This window comes from Protopterus annectens, chromosome 9.part0, assembly GCF_019279795.1.
Source record: "Protopterus annectens isolate FY-2018-M chromosome 9.part0, PAN1.0, whole genome shotgun sequence".
NCBI classification, from domain to species: Eukaryota; Metazoa; Chordata; order Ceratodontiformes; family Protopteridae; genus Protopterus; species Protopterus annectens.
Genome location: NC_056743.1, coordinates 1,237,348,441 through 1,237,374,019, shown reverse-complemented (window position 1 = coordinate 1,237,374,019; position 25,579 = coordinate 1,237,348,441). Strand labels below are relative to the sequence as shown.

The following is a 25,579-nucleotide window of genomic DNA, read 5'->3' as shown; positions in this document are numbered from 1 at the left end:
GTATCTACATATGTCTATATCTGTATGTGTGTATTACATATATATGTTTGTACATATTCTATCTATCTACATCTGTCTATGTATTCCTACATCTCTCTCTATGTATGTATATATATATATATATATGCATATTATATATATATATATATATATATATATATATATATATATATATATATCTACATACATATATATACATATATATGATAGACAGGTATATCAACATGTTTGTCTACCATACTGTATACACACACTAACATACTGCTAAACATACATAACTGTGAAACCTACTTTGTACATTGCACTACAACCTACATTCAACCTACATTGATATGTGCACATAGATGCGCTCACATACAAATGTATGTACAGCCTTCACTGATAGTTGCTGTATGTCCCCTGCCCTTTGCACATCTTCGTATACATATAGATACAGACCAATGACACATATGGAGGGTTCACAGTATGTAGACCTTTATAGTATTACTTTACATTACCTGTGTTTGTCACAGGTGCTTGTGTTGCCATCTGTTTTTTGTCCTGCTGCTCCACTTGCCAGTTGTCAGTTTTCAGGTGGCTGTTGTTGAACAGTTTTGTTTGTGTATGTTTAATTTCGTTTTTCTCTGTCTCTGTCTCTTTCTCTCTCTCTCTCTCTCTCTCTCTCTCTCTCTGTCTCTCTCTCTCTCTCTCACTTCCTCCTCAGAGTGCAATGAAAGTATTGCATGTGTGGACTGGGAGTACAGCATACTTTTGTAGGTATCTGCATATGTCTATGTGATGGCCTCTGCACCAATTTTTAGCCAGCATTTGCTAATTGCGTGCAGCCAGTTGTGTATTGATTGCAGTTCTCACTGTGATTTCAGAACAGTGCTATAAAAAGGTATGTGAGATAGGCGTAGCCCTTTCAGATTTTAAGGGTAGGGACCATGCTGGTATGCTGTGGACAATGTTCTGTGAGTGTAAAGGTTGGTATCTCTCTCATATTTCCAGCTGTGTTGTAGATTAACATTCCTCCATTCATTTCTCCAGTTTCCTGTACTAACTGTGTATGTACACTGACACCTACGACTACTACTACTGTTAATGTGTGTGTGTGTGTGTGTGCTTTCCTTGCACTTTTGCTTGCACTTTGTTGCTATGGCTTCAATATTTGCCCTTTACAGTCACTACTTGTATGCCTGCTAGGTGTCCTGACTGTAGTGTGCTGCTGTGGCTTTCCTATTTTCCATGTACATTCACACCTTGAAATGCTTGCTATATCTGCTAGGGTGTTACAGCATGCAGTGTGATCTGGCCATGGTGTGGGCCTTGACATCTATTAGGGTATTTGACAATGCTGCTGAGCAGGCCCCAGAGACTCTCTGGTGCATCTGTTATCTGCCTTATGGAATGGTACATATCAGTGGGGTACACCCATTAAATTGTCTGGTATGCTGCAGTTGTGACTGTGGGATAGCATGAGCATATGTATTACTACACTTTTTCTGCCATGCAAGTGGTGCATACTTTCAGGACTCCATAGTTACCATTGTATGTGTTGTAACACCTTTCTGCCTACTGTTTGTACATTTCACATGGAGTCTGTGGGGCATCCCTGTAACTCATTCACTGTTTCTATGTCTAGGCTCTTAACTATTCAAATATGGTGGTGTCAGACCTCTCGTGTACAAATATTTGCAGGTTGTCCACATTTCTGCCTCATATTTTGGTCAATATCTCATGCACAGCTTTTTCTGGCAAATCACTCTGGGCTCAAGTCAGACTATAGTGACAAACATTTAAGTTTCAGACTTCATACCTTTCCAAACATCCCACAAAATGCAGAACCTGTTACTCTCTGAACTGTCTAAGTTTGTTGTAACATTATTTGTAATGTGTCCCTGGTTTTGGCCCTTTGCTCCACATATTTTATTACTTGGTCTGGATGTGTTCCTGTAAGAGGTTGTGGGGTATGGGCAGTGATTATCCTGCTGTGAGTATGTGTGTGGCTTGCAAGGTGCTACAGTGACATTATTACCTACTAGCTACCAACTAGTATGGCTGTTTCTGTTCACACACTACTATTATGGAAATCCACTAGTTTTTGACAGTAATTCTAAATGACATGCTTTGTGTACTACACATCCTATATTCCCTTTACATTCATTCCTACTGTTACATGATATATTTATTTTAGCACAATGTTCTTGTATAACAGTCATGGCTTAGTGGTAAGTCATGCAGACTACTGTTTCCAAGGTCCTGGGTTCGGGACTGACAGTGGGATTTTATTTTGCTTTTGGACTGATTACAGGACCTGTCAATCAGAGTGCCTAAGGCACTTTTAAGCAGTTGTAACCGGGTTAGCACTGGTTTGCGCGGAGCTCACACATGCGCACTGGCGTTCAGCTCCGGGCCCACCTGCTTACAACCGCTTAAACGTGCTTACTTTTGCGCACACCCGCGCTATTTTCTTTGAAAGAAATGAAAATGGGGAGACAGGAAAGTGGAGAAAAAGGGGTCACAAAGAGGGTAAGACAGTAGGGAAACAAGCTTGGATTTTGCAGGAGGGATGTAGGTAAGGCCCATAGCTGCCCATTTCTTCATCAGCAACATCTGTGCATATGTTTGTAATTTGGTGTGACATTTAATACCTTCCACCCCTGAGAGAGGTGTAAGGACAACAATAAGGACATAATAATAATACTTGTTGTACAGCCAATTGTAATTGATAGTTTCCATGTCCGGCAGACATATGTGCAGAATGGGCAGCTATGTATGGGGCGTAAATTTTTTGTGGGTACAGAGTGCCCTTTTTTTTTTTTTTTTTTTTTTTTTTCAGGTGAGTGTGGTATGTCATGTGAAGGTAGTCGGTATAGCTGGGGAGGTAGGTTGGGTAGATCAACAGTCAAGACAAACAAGACGCATACAGGGGCAGTGTATGACACGTGGGGGAGTTACACAATTGACGGGGACGGAGATTTGGATATCCAGAGCCCATGAGCCCACAGATGGCAACAGTGGAACTGATAACCCCACCCATGGGCAGTTGCCACTGTTCCTTCACTGCCCAGGATGGGGCTGTGCTGGGGGCTGTGTAGGCCGGGCAACAGGCATGCCCGTAAGTTGTGCCACGTGTGCCTCAATCTGGCGTAGGGGCCCAAGAACAGAGTCCTGGATCTCCCTACCCAGCCCGGGTCCGGATGCTACGGAAGGTGAGTGGTGGTTCTCCTCCGGCCACGCTTGCAGAGGGGGACGGGCCCCATCCCCTGGCACAGGGCCACCGGAGGAGGGTCCAGACTGGGCACTAGTGCCAGGTGCACTCGCCAGCTGAGGTGGGAGAGGTGGGTCTGCTGGAACCCGCCTTCCCTGTCGTCCTATGTTTTGCATTATGTCATGACAGTTTGGGTTAGTAACATACAATACCATTTGCAATTAGTTGTAACAGCATGCATTAGTATTCCCATTAACCAAACACCCAGATATTCACACCATTGAACAGCGAGCATAACACATGCATAATTTGAACAGCAATACACAGTCCAACAACATGCAGGGTTGATTGATGGCAACAGGCCATCAGGTTTGGATGTATGAACAGGGCAGATGCATCAACGGACATGCAAATATTTATGACCCAACAGGACAAATGTCCAGGGGTGTTAATTGTGATTGCACATACCAATTTCACGTGGAATGGATTATATGTGGTTATAGGGTGGGGTGAAGAAAATATTAACACCTTCGAATACCAATACATATGCTGTACATTTCTAATAGCTACAGATGTATACACACTACTGTTCTAACTACAGTTTCCTATATGATAACTACTTCAATTTGGTGATAGGACTGTTACTGCTACATCAATATACATTTTATTGTTATTCATACACGTTCATATCTGGCTTTGTTCAGCTACATCATCCTGCTACATTTGCTTTATATAGCTATAGACAACTGTGGATGTTTGATATTTCATACAATCATACTATCTGCATATTGCAGACTGAGAGCAACATATCCAGATTCTGGGATACACATTCCAGCTGCAGCAACACTTTGGACACATTTTGCAGTTTGGTTCTACTTGTCACATTCATTTCATTCTGTACTGACTGCAGTATACTTTATTCAGGGGTTATTACTACTTTATTGGTGGATTCATAACTCTTTCTCACACTCTCTCACTTGTTTTCATTTTACTATTCAGGATGGTACTTACTTCTAGGCTTTATTGACATGTTTTACCTGTAGTTATTACAATCCTTTCCATCAGTCTCACTTCTGTCATGTTTCAGTATTTCTACAGGGATATATTTCACACATGTGATTTGCTCATCTTCTGCAGCTGTACTTTTCAACCTGCTGCAGGTTGTGTACTATTATATTACAGGTGGGGCATCTTTATTTCAGACTTTATTTCAGACATTTTCATTTTTCTGTTTGGATTACAGACTGCAACACACTTTTCTAATCGAGCAATACTTGCAAACACTTTTACACTGTTACTTGCACATTTTATTACTTAGTGACTACACTGCACTCTTTTGCTAACTGTCATACTTTGATATTTCTTTACAGTTACTGGGAGTGGATTACTGACCTGCCTGGTGGTGCAACCGCACCAGCCTATCGCCATAGGCTCTGCGGTTCGCAGAACGGACACCTGCAGCTGTAATATAAATGAAGTAATATTGGAATACACATCTCCATAATATCAGCTAATTTAATTTCTTACATACATAATTAAATGTAACTTACTCAGTAGTGGGGCGTTGGGCATTTGCCAGGCCTCCTGTATCCAAAGGTTCAATTGGTCCTGCTTGCATCTCTTCATGTCCGCATGGTGGTGACAGACCTGCTCACCAGTCCTTGGTATCCCTGTGGCACTGGTGAGATCATGAGCCAACCGGTCCCACGCCTCAGCCCTATATGCTCCCCACAGGACCTGGCCCTGCATGAGTTGGGATTCATGATTGTGGACTAGGAGCCAGACCATGTATCTGGACTCCTCAATGCCCCACCTCTGTGCTCGAAAGCAACTACCCTCACCTACACCTGACATTCTGGCTGCAAGTCAGTTCTACAATCTTTTATGCTGTGTATTCCCGCCTATGGGGCTTATATATGCCGTTTTTCCCACACTTATCTGTGATTGGCCATTTTGGAATTGTATCCACTTCACAAAACCTGCTTTGTCATGCTCCACTTTCTATTCATTCCTATATATTTGCTATTACTGCATTTCTGAGTACAGCTGTCATGGCTTAGTGGTTCAGTACCTTGACTATGGTGCATGGTATCCTGGGTTCGAATCTGGCCAGTGCTTTTTTATATTTTATGACTGTCTAGACAGGCTAGGGGGTGTGTCTGTGTAAAGGCAGTTTTGTTACAGCTTGCTCAACGTTGCCCGCCGGTTAGCTTGTTAGCACGGTGCGCAGCTCCGCGCAAATGGGGTGCGCTGGTTCATGCCTCATTTGGCTGTCAGCACGCATATTATGCTCAGCTCAGCTAGGGTCACACAGTTTCAGCATGTGAAACCACTGCGCAGCTACGGGCACTCATTTTGCACCTGTTAAACCACTGCTCAGCTACGGGCAGATGCACTCACCTTGTTAAACTGTAGCTCAGCTATAGGCACATCTGACATTTTCTATTGTTTTGTTACCTCACATTTCTTCGAAATAAATGGACTATTTCATTACATTTTACATAAATTGTGATTTTATATGTGTACATATTTGTCAGGGACTTGTTTCGTGCTTATTTTACTAAAAATAAAATTGATGTTGTGGGGGCTCGAACCATGGATGCCTGCTCTTCAGCCGACGTCTCTACTGCTACACTATTGCTTCTTGGCTTACTTTGCATATTTAGTTCTTATATGCTTTCCCACTGACTGCTAACTGTGGCTGCGCTACGGGCACTCCCGCGCAAACGAGTGCACTCACGGGCAAACATCTTTACAATTTAAAAATAATTATAAGATGTTTATTTGTACATTTTATGTTCGTAGTCTGTGGGGGCATGTGTTGTGTTGTGTTTATTCACATTTCCATGGACTCTGTCATGGGTGTTTACTTTGGGGACTTTTACTCTTCTGGGGGCGTGTCCGCTTGCAGGGCTCGGCCTACGGACATGCCCCCTACTGTCTTACACGGACCGTGTTAGCCTTAGGTGTGATTCAGCATGCTCTCATGAATATGCAGAGCATGCTGACATCACTCCGTTTAACTGCAGCCTCCGTGTAAGAGTTATAACTCTTACACGGAGGCTTCGTGAATCCTGCCCAACATTTATCAAAATGAAAACAGTATGTCTCATAAAAGACAGAAATTTAAAATACTAACACAAGCTTGTCAGTCAGAAAACACCATTACCGGCAAACTGAACCCATTTCTAAACTAAAGAAAATAAACTAAACTATAACTAACAAGTTACTTACAAAACCCTCACTACATTAGAAATGCATCAAAAATGATCGGTTACTGAATAAAGGGAAATTACTAGAGAAACACAGGATAAAACTCTGTAGAGATGTCTAAAATCCTGTTCAATAGAAATGTTCACACAATACAGCCCATTGAAATCAGTGCTAAATATTACAGTAACATAAAAAAAATATAGACAATAGATACTGTTCCTTCTTGAACTGCCAGTGTGCCATGTTGCATTTGTGTAACTACAGAGAGAAAGATCTCTAATATTGCCTGAACTGCAGTATATTTGAACTTAATCAGCTGCCAACTCCTCCTGTATTCTCTAGTGTAGCTGAACAATTTATCTTGTACCCATGTCACCTTCTTTGCCATCTCCTAGGCCTACCGTGGACTGCTATTTGAGTTTATTGCCTTTTTTGTGGTATAGCAATAGGCTGTTTTGTCATTCCTTCCTAACTCCTTGCGCACAGAATTTCATCCTATGAGCCTGCTTGTTTTCATTGTTAATATGATTTATCCCTCTCTTTAACCAGGTAGATAGTCTACTATTGCAACATTTTCTTCTTCTGATACAGGATTTTAACATTTCTTCTATTCTCTGTTCCTGCTACTGTTTCAGAATGTGTTTATCTGCGTTTGCTAACAGACTGAAGTCTGCCATCAAACAATCCAACTGTAATTGCATTATAGTATAAGGTATGTAATCATACTCTGTTCTGAGGAAGACAGTGTGGTGCTCAGCACCTGTAACTTTTAGGCAAAATATCAGTTCAGTCTGAGCCATTTACCACAGAAAGTATAATATATTAGTAACTGTTTGTTTGCAGTTATGCTAAAAAGTGTGAGTCATATACCATCACCATATCATAAAAGCAAATTACTGTATCAGAATTGTGATTGTATTCTAGTACTATTTTTTACTTGCAGTTTCTGACTGGTTAAGGCCCGGTTTTGCTAGCTTCTTTTAGCTGTAACTCTGGAATTTAGGTTTATTTATGTGGTTTACTTAGTCTCGCAGTACTAAGTAAGATGTTTTTGTAATCTGTATATTAATTTGAATTTACCTTGTGAGTGTGATATGCCAAGTTTATTTGCCTCTTACTATTCGTATGTTTCAACAGAGACCAAGCAAACATACTGAAGGGAAATCCTGTCTACAGAACAGAATAAACAAGTGTTACTTGTGAACCTCTGCTTTCCTTAAAAAAAACAAAAAAATATTGCTTTTTTCCCACTTTTCTGAGATTTAAAAAAGTCCAGTTACAGATTTGCTGTTCTGAACTGTTTGTATGTTTCTTGGAGACCATTGTTTGCTTGGGCTAAAGGGAAGTCTCTGTGTTCATCAGTGGCAGTGATGAACATTGAGCAGCCTGCCTGCCCCTGTGGAAGTGGTTACTGCCTTGAAACTGTAGTTTTATTGGCCATTTTGGGTCAATTCCTAACTCCTTGATCTCCCTCTCTTAAAACCTGGTTTTGGCATCTTTTTGGACTTGTTGGCTGTTGGTGAAGCACCCACCAAGAGGAGAAAACGCTGAGAGAAGAAAGGAGCCACTTTTGAGATTTTAAGTATTTTGCTTCAGATTATTTGTTAAGTTTTTCTGCATTGCCGCCTACTTTTGAGCATTTTCTGGCTTGTTAAACTTGATTTCTGTGTTGGTAACTGTATTTAGAACACAACCTAGAGCTGATTACTGAATTTCCTGCATGCACTTACTTGCATTTTATCTGTCTCTGGCCTAGCACTCAAGTGTGGGGTCATTTACTGCACTGTTCTAACTTCTTGATACTTGTGAACCTCTGCTTTCCTTAAAAAAAACAAAAACACAAAAAAATCTGGCTTTTTTCCCACTTTTCTGAGATTTAAAAAAGTTCAGTTACAGATTTGCTGTTCTGAATTGTTTGTAAGTTTCTTGGAGGCCATTGTTTGCTTGGGCTAAAGGGAAGTCTCTGTGTTCATCAGTGGCAGTGATAAACATTGAGCAGCCTGCCTGCCCCTGTGGGAGTGGTTACTTCCTTGAAACTGTAGTTTTATTGGCCATTTTGGGTCAATTCCAAACTCCTTGATCTCCCTCTCTTAAAACCCTCTTTTGCGCATTTTTGCACATAGCGCAATATCGGGCAGTGCCGCCTAATTGGTTTTAAACTATTCCTGGCTCCACAAAGTCTGCTCTTCACTTTTTCCCTTAGAACTGCTCTATCTCTCAAATTAAACACCATATTCTCATTCTAAGGCCCCTCACTGGTCCAAGTAAGTAATCTTACAAGTTAGCACTAATAAACCATAAGCACTACTTACTCTTATACTCTCTATGATTACCTTGTCCCCTATTGGTCCATTTAAATTCAGTTCCCTATATTACTCTAGCATGTCCAAACGTCAGTCAATGGTTTCCTCTCCAGTCCAGCTGTTGAATCTGAGAATTTTGAGGCAATGTTACAACTGTCTCATGTACACAGACAACCCTCTCCTCCTCCAAACAGGTTCAAATATATGTGAGAGATGCAACCATATAGCCAAACTGGAGGATGAGCTCTCTCATCTCAAAACTGGTGTAACCAGTCAGGAGGAGAAGGTAACCTCACACAACACAATTCCAGTATCACATAGTTCCACCACAACACCGAACCAAAAACACAAAAACATACTCGGAGGCTCTAAATAAAAATCTACCTAAGCAACAGAGACCTCCAAAGCAGACATCCAAGCAAACGCTACCCCAAAACAAAACACGTACAACACACAGCACACAAAGTCAGTGTGCCAAGCAGTCACAGCCCTTAAGGCTGAATAACACACCTGATACTCTTGTAATATGTGACTCTATTGTTAGACACACTGACGTCCCGCTCACCAGGCTGAATAAAGAGAAGGTCACAGTGAGCTGCCTGTCGGGCGCTAGGATCCACCACATAACACAAGCACTCAGGTCACTCCAAAGCAAATACAAATATGACTCGGTCATTGTATATGCTGCATAGGTTCATAGGTTCGTACTAGGCTATCTGCCCTAGGGCATTTATAAGCCTAGCCAGAGTGTGTGTGGCTTTCACCACCCCTTAGGATGAGAATACTACGCCCATTTAGGGTTTAGTTTACTGTGCCTCTGTCTAGCAGTGACACAGAGATGACCCCCGGGGTAAACCTATGATCTCCCATCCACTCGTCAAGACTTCTCTTGAATAGAGTTAGTGAGGGGCTCTGCCTAACATGGATTGGGATTCTGTTCCAGAGTGTAGGGAGCCTCTGGGTTATGAATCTGTCCCTCCAGCACGTCCTATTTATTTCTGTGTTGAGGTTTAAGCCTCTTGCTCTCGTGGCTCTGATGGATTTGGATTTTTTGAGGTAGAGCATGTCCATTGATTCCGGATTGGACATGGCCTTGTACGTTAGGCACAGGTCACCTCTGAGTAGGCGGTATGTGACTGAATAGAGCTGAAGTTTTTTCAGTCGGGCAGCATATGACATATGTTTAAGACCCTTTATACTCTTGGTGAGGAACTTTTGGGGTCTTTCCAACTGCTGCAGGTGTCTGGTAAGATGCATCCCAAATGGGACATTGTACTCAATCATTGGCCTAATAAGAGATGAGTACAGGGGCACAATGACCTCTCTTGATCTAGATGTGAAACCCTTCATGATAAGGTGGGCAATATAGTAGGTCTTCCTTACCACTTTGGCAATGTGAGTGTCAAATGAGAGGTTACTGTCTACCTGGGTCCCTAGGTCCCTGATTACCTCTTCCGTACTTAATGGATTACCACCTATGTGGTAATTTGTGGGTACCTTGTTTTTCCCAAAGGGTATGACTATACATTTTTTGGCGTTAAGCTTAAGGCCATGGCTCTGGCACCAATTATCCATTTCTATGAGTCCTCTCTGAAGGATGTTTGTGTCCGCTGGAGTATCAATTATGGCGCCCAGTTTGCAGTCATCTGCGAACTTTGTCAGCCACAATCCACCTATGTTTGCCTGTACCTCGGAAAAATAAATGCCAAACAAGAGGGGTCCCAGGACTGAGCCCTGTGGGACACCGCTTGTGACTGGCTTAGAGTCTGACATAGCTCCAGCAACTCTGACCCTGTGGGTTCTGTCCTTGAGCCAGTTTGCAACCCATCTCGTGACATATGGGTTTATATTTAAGCTGGTGAGTTCGTCTATGATGCCCGAGTGTGGTATTGTGTCAAAGGCTTTTGCAAGGTCAAGGTAGGCTGTGTGAACTGCCTTACCTTCATCAATGGCCTTAGTGACGGTTTCAAAAAAGTCGACCAAGTTCAAAAGGCAGGATCTGCCCTTGACAAAGCCAAATTGGGTAGGATCCAAAGTCTGTAGGTCCCCAATGTCGTTGTTTATAAGTTCCATAATGATCCTCTCCATAGCTTTGCAGACCAGGCTCATCAAGCTTATGGGGCGGTAATTTCCAGGGTCCGTAGAAGCACCGCCTTTGTGAAGTGGGACCACTGTTGCCGTACGCCACTCTTTGGGTACGTATCCTGTAGTAAGGCTAAGATTAAACAGCAGCCTTATGTTTGGGTTTAGCTCCTCTTGGAGTTCATGTAGCACACAGCCCGGGACACTGTCCGGTCCCATTGATGCTGTGTTTTTAGCTTTAGAGAGGGCGGCTCTCACCTGGGTATCTGAGATGTTAGGGAGGCTACACTCTGCTGGAATAGTTATTTCTCCTTTTGGGGGGGAGGGGGAGGAGAAATTTGCACTGAACCTATCTGCCAGAGTGTTGGCAATGTCAGTGGGTTCAGTGTATTTATTGTCATTTTGGACTAACTCTGAGCATATCTGGGAGTTTCCACCCAGGTTTCTAACATAGCTAAAGAAGGCCTTGTGATTGTCTTTTGTGTCTTTGCGATTTTCTCTCAAAGTTGGCCTTGGATGATTTTATGAGTGATCGTAGTTTTTTGCTAGTACTGATCAGAGATGCCTTCCCATTTAGGGATTTTGCTCTGTCATGTAGTAGCTTCCTCCTCCTGTTGTAAAGTTTGTTTATGGCTGGGGTCCACCAGACCGGGCGCCTGCCTTTGGGGAAATGGGTCTTGGTTTTATTTGGGATTGCATGATCCATGCATTCTTGAAGGTGCCCGTAGAAGGCATTTGTAAAGGATTCAGCAGTGTGGGTTGTGGTTTCCACTGGCTCAGGGACCTTGAAGGATACCACTTCAGTCTTAAGAAGTGTGAAGTTGGCTTTTGAGAAGTTCTTCACTGTGGTCTTTTGTGCAGGGGGTGGGGGCAGAATGTGGATTTCCAGTGAGATTAATTTATGGTCTGATCTTACCAATGAGGGATATACTTCCGGTGGTATGATGACCTGAGACATACCTCCCTCGACTACATGAAAAGAGACCTAGAGCAGCTCTCTGATCATGTAGCCCAGGCCGGTATGACCCTGACCTTGAGCAGCATCTTACCCTCACCTAGAATGATGCCACAGTATAAAGACAAAATGATCGATTTTAACTATTGGCTAAAATTTTGGTGTCATTCAAAGGGGATCCAGTGTCTGTCAGCCTGGGATGACATGCTCGACAAGCCACGTTGCTTCACTAGGGATGGCTTGCACCTGTCTCCCCTGGGCTTTCGGATATTGGCAAAGGCTTTTGCCACCCCCATAGTGCCTTTTTTAGGCAAGGCTCAAAAGTCAAACCCACCTCCATAGACAGCACAAGGAACAAGAAACTAAGGGTAATGCTGCTAAACACCAGAAGTCTTAACCTCAAGATGCATGCACTCGAAGCTCTCCTCAGTATGGAAAACATCGATATCTGTGCAGTGACAGAAACCTGGTTCAAGGCTCCAGAGAGCACCCCAGCACTACCAGGTTGTACCTCATATCATGCTTTTCGACCCCAAAACCCGGACCGAACCACAAAAGGAGGAGGAGTTTCCATATTTATCAAGGATATCCACACCTCCAGGTTAGTGGCAGTGCACGAAGTATCGGAGACCATCCATGTGCAACTGACAGTGGGCAAGACTGCTTTTCAGTTTATAGCATCCTACAGACCACCCTCTCAAAGTCAGGAATCCCACTCGGCTTTCCTGAAAACATTGGAGAACATGAAGATCTCTCCAAACACCATTATATTGGGCGACTTCAACTACCCAAACATTGACTGGGAGCACTACTCAAGCCCCAGCACCTTAGCCCAAAGGTTCCTGGAAATTATAAACTCAAATGCTATGGAACAACTAGTCACCACTCCCACAAGAGGGGACAACATACTAGACCTGATCATTACCAACATGGGGACTCTATGCTCCACACCTGAAGTATATCCCTCATTGGTAAGATCAGACCATAAATTAATTTCACTGGATATCCACATCCCGATCCCAGCCCCAGCCCAGAAAACCACAGTGAAAAACTTCTCAAAAGCGAACTTCACACTTCTCAAAACCAAAGTGGAATCCTTCAAGGCCCCAGGGCCAGTGGAAACTACAGCCCAAACTGCAGAATCCTATATAAACGCATTCTACGGACATCTCCAGGAATGCATGGATCATGCTATCCCAAACAAAATCAAGACCCAATCATCCAAAGGCAGGCATCCAGTCTGGTGGACCCCAGCCATAAATAAACTGTACAACAGAAGGAGGAAGCTACTTACATGATAGAGCAAAATCCCTAAAAGGGAAGGCATCTCTGATCAGTACTAGCAAAAAATTACGATCCCTCATAAAATCCTCCAAGGCCAGCTTCAAGAGAAAAATTGCAACGGACACCAAAGACAATCATAAGGCTTTTTTCAGTTATGTTAGGAACCTGGGATGCAACTCCCAGACTTGTTCTGAATTGATTCTAAACAACAAAAAATACACTGAACCCACAGACATCGCCAATATCCTGGCAGACAGGTTCAGTGCAAACTTCTCCACCCCCTCCCCCCCAAAAGAGGCAAGTATCTATCCCGGCAGAGTGCAGCCTCCCAAACATCTCTGATGCTCAGGTGAAGGCCGCCCTCCCCAAAGCAAAAAACACTGCTTCCATGGGACCAGATGGCGTCCCGGGTTGCATCCTACATGAACTCCAAGAAGAACTAATCCCTCAAGTAAAACTGATGTACAATCCCAGCCTCACTACAGGATATGTGCCCAAAGAATGGCGTACAGCAACAGTGGTCCCACTCCACAAAGGTGGCGCCTCTGTGGACCCTGGAAACTATCGCCCCATAAGCCTGACTAGCCTAGTATGCAAGGCTATGGAGAGGATCATCGTGGTACTCATAAACAAAGACATTGGGGACCTACAGACACTAGATCCTACCCAATTTGGCTTTGTCAAGGGCAGATCCTGCCTTTTGAACCTGGTTGACTTCTTCGAAACAGTCACCAAGGCCATAGATGAAGGGAAGGTAGTCCACACAGCCTATCTGGACCTCGCAAAGGCATTTGACACAATACCCCACTCGGGCATCATAGATAAGCTATCCAGCCTAAATATAAACCCCTATGTCACAAGATGGGTCACAAACTGGCTCAAAGACAGAACCCACAGAGTCAGAGTTGCTGGAGCCATGTCAGACTCGAAACCGGTCACAAGTGGCGTCCCACAGGGTTCTGTCCTGGGACCACTCTTGTTCGGTATTTACTTTTCTGAGGTACAGGCCAACGTTGGAGGACTATGGCTCACCAAGTTCACAGATGACTGCAAACTGGGCGCCATAATCGACTCTCCAGCTGACACAAACATCCTTCAAAAAGGTCTCGCAGAGACGGATAACTGGTGCCAGAGCCATGGTCTAAAGCTAAATGCCAAAAAGTGTATAGTCGTACCCTTTGGCAAAAACAATGTGCCCACAAATTACCACATAGGTGGTAACCCATTAAGTACAGAGAAAGTAATTAGGGATCTGGGGACCCAAGTTGATAGCAATCTCTCCTTTGACAACCACATTGCCAAAGTGGTTAGAAAGACCTTCTACATAGCCCACCTCATCATGAAAGGATTCACATCTATATCAAGAGAGGTAATCGTGCCCCTTTATTCATCCCTCATCAGGCCCATCATAGAATACAATGCCCCCTTTGGGATGTACCTTACCCGACACCTGCAGCAATTATAAAGTCCCCAAAAGTACCTCACCAGGAGGATCAAGGGACTCAAACAGATGCCATATGCTGCTCGGTTAAAAAAACTCCAGCTCTACTCAGTTGCATACCGCCTACTTCGAGGCAATCTATGCCTGACATATAAAGCTATGTCCAACCCAGAATTAATGGACATGCTCCACCTCAGTAAATCTAAATCCCTTTGAGCCACGCACTTGAGGGACTTGAACCTCAGCACAGAAATAAATAGAACATGCTGGAGGGACAGATTCATAACCCAAAGGCTCCCTTCGCTCTGGAGTAGAATTTCAATTCATGTCAGGCAGAGCACCTCACTGACTCTCTTCAAGAAGAATCTCAATGAGTGGATGGGGGATCGTAGATTTGTCCCGGGGATTACTTCCGTGTCACTATTAGACAGAGGCACAGTAAACTAAACTTTAAAAAGGGCACAGTATACTCAAATCAAGGGGTGGCATAAGCCAAACACAATCGGGCTAGGCTTATAAATGCCCCAAGGCAGATAGCCTAGTATGAACCTAAATGTGTGTGTAAGAGATTGTACAGTAGAGAGTCAATTATCTGAACTAACTGGGACCTAGGGTAGTTTGGATAAGCAAATTGTTTGGATAATCAAACATATTTTATTTATTTATTTAACATTTGTTTACTGGGAAAGTTTGACTTGGAACGAAGCTAATTTTCAGTGGAGGCCTGAGGAGAAATGCTCTAGACACGTCTTTGTAACATGGGAGGAAACCGGAGTACCCGGAGAAAACCCGCATGAACATAGGGAGGACATGCAGACTCCACACAGAAGGCACTCAAGCCAAGAATCAAACGCAAGAACCACTTGCTGTGAGGTGACAATGCTACCACTGCGCCATCCAATAATTGAACCGGATAAAAAACTTCTAAAATCTTTTTTTTCTGCATGCAGGAATACACTTTTCAACCAGTCAGCAATTCCAAAGGACAGTAAAGAATATTTTTCACACATGAGCTGGCTACAAGCTCAAAAAAAAAACATGCTCAAGCAAATACGTAAAATGTTTACATATTCAGACTTTGATTTTTGCTACTTGAAAACTTTGGAAGGCTGGTTCTGATAACTGATGTTTGTGATAACTGAAGTTCGGATAATCGACTCTCTACTCTATATGTTAGGAGGTGGGATGTTGGTAATGCTAAAATACCTTAATACAGGAAGATGGGTTATAGGTCAAGGAAAACATGTTGAGCTGGAACAGCAGCATACAGCTTGATGGAATAGCAAATTCTGTAAGTGAAGGTAATTCATGAATCAAGGAGAAACCTTAAACAGAGTTTAGGGATAAGGAAGGCGGCACTGGTTTCTTAACGATAAGTACTATGCTGTTAGGTAAATGATCCAGAATGTTAAACTTGACTCATCACTGATGTTCATGTTTTACTGCTTTTGTTTTTTAGGCACTTCAAGAAACCCAGCAACATCCTTCTAGTCTTCATTCCTGAGATTATTTTTATGCTATTTCTGTTTGGGTACCTCATAGTCTTAATATTTTACAAGTGGATTGCATATTCAGCCTTCAACTCCCGAGTGGCACCTAGCATTCTGATTCATTTCATTGACATGTTCCTTTTCACCAGCAGTGCGGATAATGCAAATCTTTACAATGGACAGGTAAGTGTGGAAGACATATAGTTAGAAACTGGGCACAATAGCAATACAGAGGAAAATAGGAGCACATAATACAAAGGGGAATGTAGCATTTAATAGGGAGTAAAAAGGTGAATTCTGTAGGCAGGAAGACATTTTAAAAGCATTAAAAGTTATAGCAGCTGGACAAGGTGTATAGAGACTGAGTGGGAATACAGAAATTGGGTAGAGTTACATACCATTGGAGTGATGAGGTGAAATAAGAGCATATGGTTGTGGTGAGATACAGCACTCATTAATGGAGTGAAAAGGGTGAAGCATGTCAAAATGGTGGAACTGTGAAATGGCTAAATATATGTGAAATAATTTAAGTAGATGTACTGAAAGTGGGAGAGGAAAGTTGGTGCCAGATAAGGAATGAAGAGGCTTAGAAAGGATATCCTAGTGGAGAAGAATCCGAGGGTGATGAAGAGGTCATATCAGTAGCTGGGGACTGTGTGGGTTCGAGTAAATAGCAGCTCATTTGTGAACAAAGATAATAACAATGCAGTGATTTGAGAGGAAGTAAAATAACTAATGAGAGAGTGCAGGCACTATAAGGGAATTATGTACTGATAAGGTAAGGCATAAAAGAGAATGAGGACTGATGTGGCGTATGAGTTAAAAGAAATGAGCCTTTTGCTCAGTGGGCTACCCAGGCTAATGGCACGAAATTAATTAAAATTTAGATGGAATTTGATAGCTGGCCTGGGTACACTGTAAATGGGGGGGCTCAGGAGACATCAAGCAGCTGGTTAACATGGAAAATGGGTAAAGAGACAAGAGGGGACCAGCTATGGGCACCATCTATGATCAGTAGGTTAGGATTAAAGGTATGAGCTGTTAATGAGCTTCAATCTGCATTTTTGGATTTCAATCTGTCTGGCACTATCTGCTTACTTTGCATCTCATAAAATGTCACAACCAGAAAATGTTACCAGGTCTCCCTAAATTGTGTTTGTGCTTAGGGGACTTGCCTGTTCTGACAAACTGGAGTTTAAAAAAATACAGGAACTTGCTTTATGAAAACCAGTTAATGAAGTGGGGGGGCAACTGTTTCCACATACCTTAATTCAGATTTTACCACATCAGCTGGGGAGACTCATTTTATTTGCCACAGGCCAGAAGACGGTCCTGAACTGCAGAGATTTTGTAATACAGTCAAACAATAAACAGTCTTATTTGCAGGCTTTAAAACACAGTCTCATCAGCAGGCACTCTGTGTTGTTCTAGGAAAAATCTTTTCTGCTGCTGGTAATGGTCCCTTTTAGGGTTTGCAAAAGAAACACACACACACAAAACATTTGAGGAAAAAATATCCTTCTTTATATCATACAATTTGATTTTCAAGTCAACAACATTCAGCCACCTATCAATATTTTAAAAAATCTGACTGCCTCACACACACAGCTCACTGTAAACCTCTATAAACCTGTAAACATATCTATTTAGCACTGCTCTGTAGGACTGAATAAAGGTAAATGAACCTTAATGAGTCAGGCTGGGCCACTAGTTTAATAAATGAAATAAAAACAAGTTAATAAATTCACAAGTGATTACTGGCTTAATGACCACAAGGAGTCTTAAGCCTAGCCATGCTTCCCAAGTATTTTTATTAGCATCGATGTCTGTAGTTTATATACTACTATTAAACATAATAATGGACTGGAGGCTGTAAGATATTTTTTAGGTAATACGCCACTATCAAATTATATATTGGAACTTTTACATTTTTATTTAACTAATAATTTTATTTAATAATTGTTTATATCATCAGTTGCAGTGAACGACTCAGGAATTTTATCGCCAATTACAGGATAATTGTTTTAGTTTTTCATTTGATGGTTTATAGGTGGAGAGACATTAATTTTTTAGATATTAATTTGGTTATTAACTGTCATAATCAGCTATCTGCTACTGTTCATAGAAAATTTATAGACTGGGGAAAATTTTTAGATGGGCGTAGTTGCCATCCCCCCCCCCCCCCCATTTTATCTGCTCTTCCTTATGGTGAATGTGTTTGTCTTAGAAGGTTATGTAATAATGAAAGTGATTTTTTTGTTGAAATTGCTAGAATGATTTCTATATTTTATAATAAGGGTTATGATTATGAGTTGGTTAATTCTGCTGTACATTTTAGATGGGCCTACACATAGGGAGGTGGTGAATAGCAGAGTTGATAGCCATAATGATGTTATGTTAGATCATTATAGAAGTAATAAAATAACAACTAACAAAAATATTTATTTTGTGACCACCTGTAGTGTGTTTAGTTCTGAGGTAGTCAATTTGGTCAAATACTATTGGAATTTTTTGCTTAGGTTTAGACATTTAGTTAGTATACTTCCCCCTCTTACATGTATTTCTTATAAAATGGTAAGAAATTTGAGGGACATTCTGGTTCACAATTATTTTTGTTTACCTTCCCCAACTGTATCGGTTTCTGTTGAGTTTTTAGGTACTCCTCTGTGTGGACATTGCTGTATTTGTTAATATGTTGTCAGAACTTTTCACTATGTGAATGGAATTCCTGGAATTCCTTTTTATACTTCTGATGTTCATACTTGTGAGACTGAAGGCATTATTTATGCCCTTAAATGCCCTTTTGGCCTAATTTATATAGGTGAGAGCAAAAGGAAATTTAAAATTAGGCTACATGAGCATGTTAGAAATATCATACAGGTTATAAATGAAAGTCCTGTTGCACCTCACTTTGCACAGTTTCAAATTCGGACCCTAATGGATTAGAGACAACTATTTTAGAAAAAATATATATGAATTTGTGTTCAGAAACTGCATCTAAAAGAAAATGCATGTTTAAGAAGGCTATTTTTATTTTAAAATGTAATACTTTATACCCTTCTGGTCTTAACTTGAATTGCAGTTGGAAAGTACTTATTTAATTGGACTTGTAATTTTATTGGTTGTCATATAATTGATGAGTTTATTTATTTAGCCTTTTGTGCAATGTTTTTAGTACTCCTTGAAGGCTTTTGCCAAGGCGTCAGTTAATAAAGCTTGTTTTTAATTTATTTTTTGAGTGGTTCTTGCCAGTGGTTTGGTTGTTTTTGTTTTTTGTGGTTATATAGGCTTCCCAAGTATGTCTGACAAGTTTTGATATCCTAAGGTGATTTTAAATGCTACATATAGCCTTAGGCGTGGGTGGTCAAGCATTTGCAGGCTGCTTCCAACAGAGACATAGGTGCCAGATCAGGAATAAATTTCCAATTCCCCATCCACTGGTCCGAGGAATGCTTGGATTGGGTTAAGAAAGAACTCTGCTTCACATGGATGGGAAGCCTGTTCCAGAGAAGTAGTATTCTCTGAAATGCATACCTGTCTCTCCCACATGTCCTATTTATGGTACAGACCTGGTTTAGGTCCCTAGATCTGGTAATTCTGGTGCTATTTGTTTTGCGGGTATGCAACAGGTCCATCAGAGTGGAAATGGAGGATACTTTGTGAACAAGGCATAGGTAGCCTGTCAGCAGTCTGTAGGAGACAGAGTATAGGGATAGGGCTTTGACAGTGGTGTGGTGTGTTGTGTTATAAAAAGATTACAGGAGCAGACTGAGTGCTGGCTGTAGTGACACAGAACAGAGAAATGGGAAGGCTGAGAAAACCACAGGACAGATAAATGTTGTTTGGTCAAGGGATAGCTATAGTATAAGAACCAAAAGCAAAGATGCAGACAAAGAAATCTAAGTAACAGAAATGTTACTAAAGCATCTTGAATGGGCAGCAAGGAAGAGCAGTGCCAACTTGAGGTGAGTTCTGGTAATGCAAGAAGAAAGAGCAGTAGTAGTTTGCTGTGTGCTGCTATAGAAGATTGACTCTCATTCACTGCTCATGCTGCAGTTATAATGGTGATGTGTAGTGTGAGTAGAACTGCAGTAAGACTTGAGTATTGACAGATTTAGCAAAATACAGGGACAGATGAGCAAGAACAGAATGGAGGAAGCTAAAACCAGAAGAGTAGTAATGAGAGCAAGTAGAAATATGCATAAGATTATGGATCGGCCAGCTCTAGGGGTCACAGACAACCCTTAAGCTCCAGTGAACAAGTCAACATTAATTGCTTTCTGATGTGACACTGCAGTGCGTAAGTGAAGACCAGGTTAAGGACATGCACATAAATGAAAGAAAAGTAGCATGTTCAAGGACAGATATGCTGATTGAGGAAAGGTTTGGAAATGAAAGCTGTGTTCCATTTACAACCCTTTCATAATTGCATGCAAGATGTCAACCTTTTTAAGCTAATGCTTCTTTTGTTAACTTCTTTGCCCCCACCCTTTTTGTCTTCTAGTACACTGTTCAGAAGATATTGGTTATCCTGGCTTTGGTCTGTGTACCTTTTCTTTTATTGGGTAAACCCCTTTATCTACTTTTCCGACACAGGTTCCAGCGCCGTGTCCATGTAAGTATTCAGCTTAATTATATTCATATTTGGGAGAAGGACTTGTTTAGAGAAATATAACATAATGACTGTATCAGATTTTCATCTTATTAATGTGGCTCTGTAGCAATGTCGAGTCCTTCCCAAAAATGGGTCGTATTGGGCACAGACCCATTTTACACACATTGCAATACTAGAAATCCTAAGAGTTTTACAGAATGTACTTCGAGTCAGGCTTGCGGAATACAACAAACACTACTACTGCCTTCCACACTACTTAAAATGCTTAAAAATGTTATTGTCTGTGTTATGTTTGCAGATGTCTGTTTTAAGCTTTGTAATTTTCTGTCCTAAGATATCTTGCTCCCAAAAGAACAGAGATGCATTATATAGATGTCCTTCCTTATCAGTGTTGCAGTATTCTGTATAAATGGGATATTCTGCTGAGGATAGCCAAATGTCTGGCCAGCATACCAAAGCCTTTATATATTCCAGGTGCTGCATGTCTGACATATGTCCTACCTTCAAGGAGTAAGGTAATCATGTGATGTGTGAGCTCCTAACCCTCAGAACGTCTTTGCCAGCAGTCGGAATGCTACCTTGAATTTGGTCTGCAAGGCATTCACCATGTTGGTTGAGCTACCAAGCCTGCTAAAGGAAGTGCCATGTTGAGATCTCCTCCTTCCATTTTTTTTTTTTTCTTTTTACATGTCATCCAAGAAAGGAAAATGAGTATGGGAGACAGATTCCTGATAAAGATAGAAACCAGTTGATGTTATGTACTCCAATCTCACCTACATTCTTACCTGTGGGTTCGGAGCCGAAACTCTGCTCTGACTCGGCCATACTCTAGCTCAAAGTCTTTCAATTGGCTGGGCTAAGAGGTATCCCATGCTGCCCTGCTCCCTTTCCCTGATCTCGTTTGCCACTCGCAAAGCTCAGATGTCATCTCGCTCTTGGTTGTGGCTAAGTATAACTTTTTTGTTTTAATTGACTAAAATTTTGCTCCAAAAGCTATTTTCATAGCTGTGTGTGCATGTGTGTTCTGGTTGTTTAAGCAGATTGTGCTCCTTCTGGTTTCTTGTCTACTTTACTGGTATGTAAGGATGTGGGTACAAAGTAGTAGGTTGGCAAAAACAGGAAAATGCATCAAAACAAAAAAAAAATGTTTATTTAAACAATCAAAATTTTAAAGCTAAAAGCAAAAGCGGTTAATTTCCTGATTTTCGGTTCAATCGGTCCCAATTGAAGTTAAAATATTTTTTTTTGTTTGACACTCCTCGAGCTGTAACATTCTACTTTACTGGTATCCCATCAGCTATCGCCCTACGAGCTAGGCCCATTTCAGTTAGAGGAGCTAGTCCTCCCTTGGTTGTCTTTTTCCCTTCTGTGATTGTCTTGTGTTTAGGTACCTATCCCCTCCGGGCTAGGACCGTTTATGTTAGAGGACCTAATCCTTTCTATTGTGGTTTGTCCTTCAGGACCGTTTGAGTTGGAGGTCCTGGTGTGTTGTCTGTAGTTGTTTAGTTATAGTTCCCGTGCTTTTTGCTAGTCAGTCTGTGGTGTTGTATTTAGTATCCTGCCTACTATGTCTAAAGATACAAAAGAACATAAGCCTTCGGGCTTCAAGAAGTGTAGCAAATGTGGGTACAAGATGTCTATTATCGATGGGCACTCTGTATGCGTTTATTGCTTGGGGGCTATACACCTCCAGGAGTCTTGTGCCTTTTGTCATGCGTTCAGCCCTCGTGTTCTTCAAGAATGGAAGAACAAGCTGATACTGAAGGGACTACTGAAACCCTCCTTTGAGACAGATTAGGAGAGGTCTTCTAGTGCTAAGTCCTCTCCCGCCAAAGCATCTAAAACATCTAAAGCAAAAAAAGATCTCCGGCTCCATCTGTACTATCTGTGCACCCAGAGAAAGTTACCAAATCTAAAGTGGCATCCTCGGCTCCACTGTCTTCGGTGCTGAAGGAAGTTTCTGAAGCTACAGGACCTACATCGACTCCCAGCCTTTTGGAGCCAGTGACGGAGATGCTAGCTTGGAGCCAGTCTCCAGTTTTTAGACCGGTCTCTCCTCCTTGCAGGTCTCCTGAGAGGAGGTCTAGATCTCCTACCTTGTCCTCTAGGTCCTCCAGGACACTCTCTGATGTGGGTGTGGATAGAGTGGTGCAGAGACTGCACCAATCACCGGTGCTGGCTAAATCACTTTTGGCTCCAGCCCAGTCAGCTCCAGAGCCCTTCACCCATCCATCGTTGATAGATCCTCCGAGCAAATCCCAGCCTTCGGAGCCAGAATGATCGGTGCCGTATGATGCTTCTAGGTTGACTCCGATAGCCCATCCCGGCTTGTCCGCTCTGATCTCAGCTCTGACCCCATCGGCTCCGTCCATGGGGTCCAGGACTCATGGTTCCTCAGTCAGACCCAAAGGGGAGGCCTCTGGATGCTCTTTGGATCCCAGCCTCCCACTCAGTACTTTTGCTTCTTCTTTGGACCTTGTCCCCTCTGTTCCGAGGGATTCCACGATTAGTCAATCTTCGGAGCTGGGGGGACCAGCTTTCGATGTCATGCGGAGCATGCTGGCCAGATCCTCAGCCACATCATACAGTTCTGAAACTCTTCCCCCTCCAGCTCCGGTAACATTTTCTGATTGCCCTCTATCTTTGGACAACAGGGACCCAAGCCCTCAGGAGACACCCATGAGTGGTCCCCTATTTTCTGAAGGCTCACCAGAGTTTGTGCCTGAGGAGCCACCCAGAAAAAGAATGTGTGAGAGGAAGCACATAGACTCCCAGGAAGAGTCTCTCATGTCAGACACTGACCTCGAATCAGAGGGGTCCACCAAGTCGCCCTCTGAGGATATCTCCTTTTCTGATATCCTAGAGATCTTGAAACAGAGGCAACTGGCACTCAAAACCCCCCTCTGAAGAGGAGTCATTGTTCCTGAAGGTCTTTGGGGCTCAGTCTTCCACCTCTTGGGTCTCTCCACCCTTTGAACTCCTGGATCTGGTTTGTCGTAGGGTGTGGGAAACCCCTGACACTGTGGAACCAGTCCCCAGGAGACCCAACAAATTTCTGTCTGCCCCTGCTGACAAAGACTTTCTAACGAAAGGCATCCCCAGTAGATGTCATGGTGGTGGCAGCTGCCATCAAGAAAGAACTGGCTGAGACTTCATCTACCGTCCATCCCCCTAACAAGGAGTCTAGGACCATGGACCGGTATGGGAAGCATATGTTTTCTTCAGTGGCTTTTATTCTGCAGTCGCTGAATTACTTATCACATTTTACATGGCTCCAAAGAGATTATCTGAAAGAGCTTGGAGATACTCTGCAAGGTAACATTTCTGATGCAGTGGCTCAGAAAGTCAATGCTCAGATGTCTACCCTAAATTCTATAGCTAATTCCTCCATGAGGCTGATCTCCTACGCAGCCGAAGGAGCGAGTAGGGCAGCGAGTTCCGGAGTCTCTCTCAGGAGAGACACTCCTGGATGCGCCTCTGTAATTTTGCGGAGGCCTTTAAGTCTACATTCACCAATGCCCCTTTTGATGGTTCCTCCTTGTTCAGAACCAAGGTGAAAGACACTCTCACTAGGTGTAAGCAGGAGGGTAAAACTCTTGTCTGCCAGGAGTCTGTTTTTCCATGCCTTCTGGATCTTATCCCAAGAGCCAGAAGGGTGGGAAAATGTGGTTCAAGAAATCACAGAGATGTTTCCCTGATGCACAAACTGAATCCCCCTCCAGAGGCAGGGGAGGGGGTGGTAACTCAGGTAGATGTCACCCTAGAGGCAGAGGAGACCTGCATAACCAGAGAGACCGTGACTCCTTTCGTGGTCCTCCCTACTAGTGCTGCTGATGGGAGGCCCGGCTGCGTGTCTCCAGAGCCAGTCGAGGGTCACATCTCACTATACCCAGAAACCTGGCAGCACATCACTCAGGACCAGTGGGTATTAAAAATCATTTCCGGAGGATATCACATTCCATCCCCCCCCCCCCCTGCCGATCAAAAGAATCCCAGATGTTCCACCCAATCAATAGGGATTCCGCAGCTTCAGAAATTCAAAAGCTGCTAGAAAAAGGAGCCATCCAGCATGTCCCCTCAGACCAGATCGGATTAGGGACTTTTTGGTGCCGAAAAAAACAGCGGACCTGAGACCCATCTTGGATCTCAGCCGCTTGAATCTCCATGTAAAGAAGTCCAAGTTCCGAATGGTCACATTGCAATCTATTCTCCCATTGTTGGGAAAAGAAGTGTGGATGTGCTCCATCGACCTCAAGGATGCTTACTACCATATAAAAATTGACAAGACATCCAGAAGTCACCTACGCTTCCAGCTGGGAGCCAGTCATTTTCAATTTTGAGCCCTGCCCTTTGGTCTCACCACAGCTCCCAGGGTGTTCACCAAATGTATGGCAGTGGTGACAGCTCACTTGAGACATCAGGGATTCCAAGTGTTTCCGTACCCGGACGACTGGCTCCTCTCTGCCACCACCAGGCATCTACTACTACAGACCAGAGATGCCACAATCAGTCTGTCAACAACTGGGTGTCACTCTAAACTGGGAAAAGTCTGCCTTGCCACCCTCACAGCATGTCACCTTTATAGGCGCCAAGTTAGACACCGTGCTCATGAGGGCGTTTTTACCTAAATAAAGGATTCAAGGTTTGCAACAACAGGTAAACGTGTTGCTCCCTTTAAAGAAAGTGAAGGCAAGAACGGTTCTGAAATTGTTAGGGATGATGGCCTCAACAATTATGCTGGTTCCTCTTGTGAGGCTACACATGAGGCTCCTTCAGTGGATGCTCTTCGCACAGTGGTCTCTACAAAATATGCTGCTTTCTCATCTCATAATGATCATAGACAGGTGCAAGTAGGACCTACGCTGGTGGCTTCACACCAGCAACCTCAATGCGGGGAAACCCTTTGTTCCATCCCCTCCTGTTGCCACAGTGACCATGGATGCCTCCCAGATTGGGGGGGGACATTATCTCAGCAGGACAGTCCAAGGCATGTGGCAAGAATA

General features: G+C 42.8%; 1 protein-coding gene across 1 annotated transcript in view; it reads left to right on the top strand.

The window, feature by feature from the left end:
- Positions 1-25,579, top strand: part of LOC122811966 (V-type proton ATPase 116 kDa subunit a3-like) — a gene marked incomplete in the record, with an annotated part of 518,494 nt that overhangs the window by 379,155 nt on the left and 113,760 nt on the right. Inside the window, 2 exon segments of the mRNA XM_044084165.1 lie at positions 15,931-16,144; positions 20,466-20,576. Of these exon segments, the coding sequence (XP_043940100.1) occupies positions 15,931-16,144; positions 20,466-20,576 (325 nt within the window).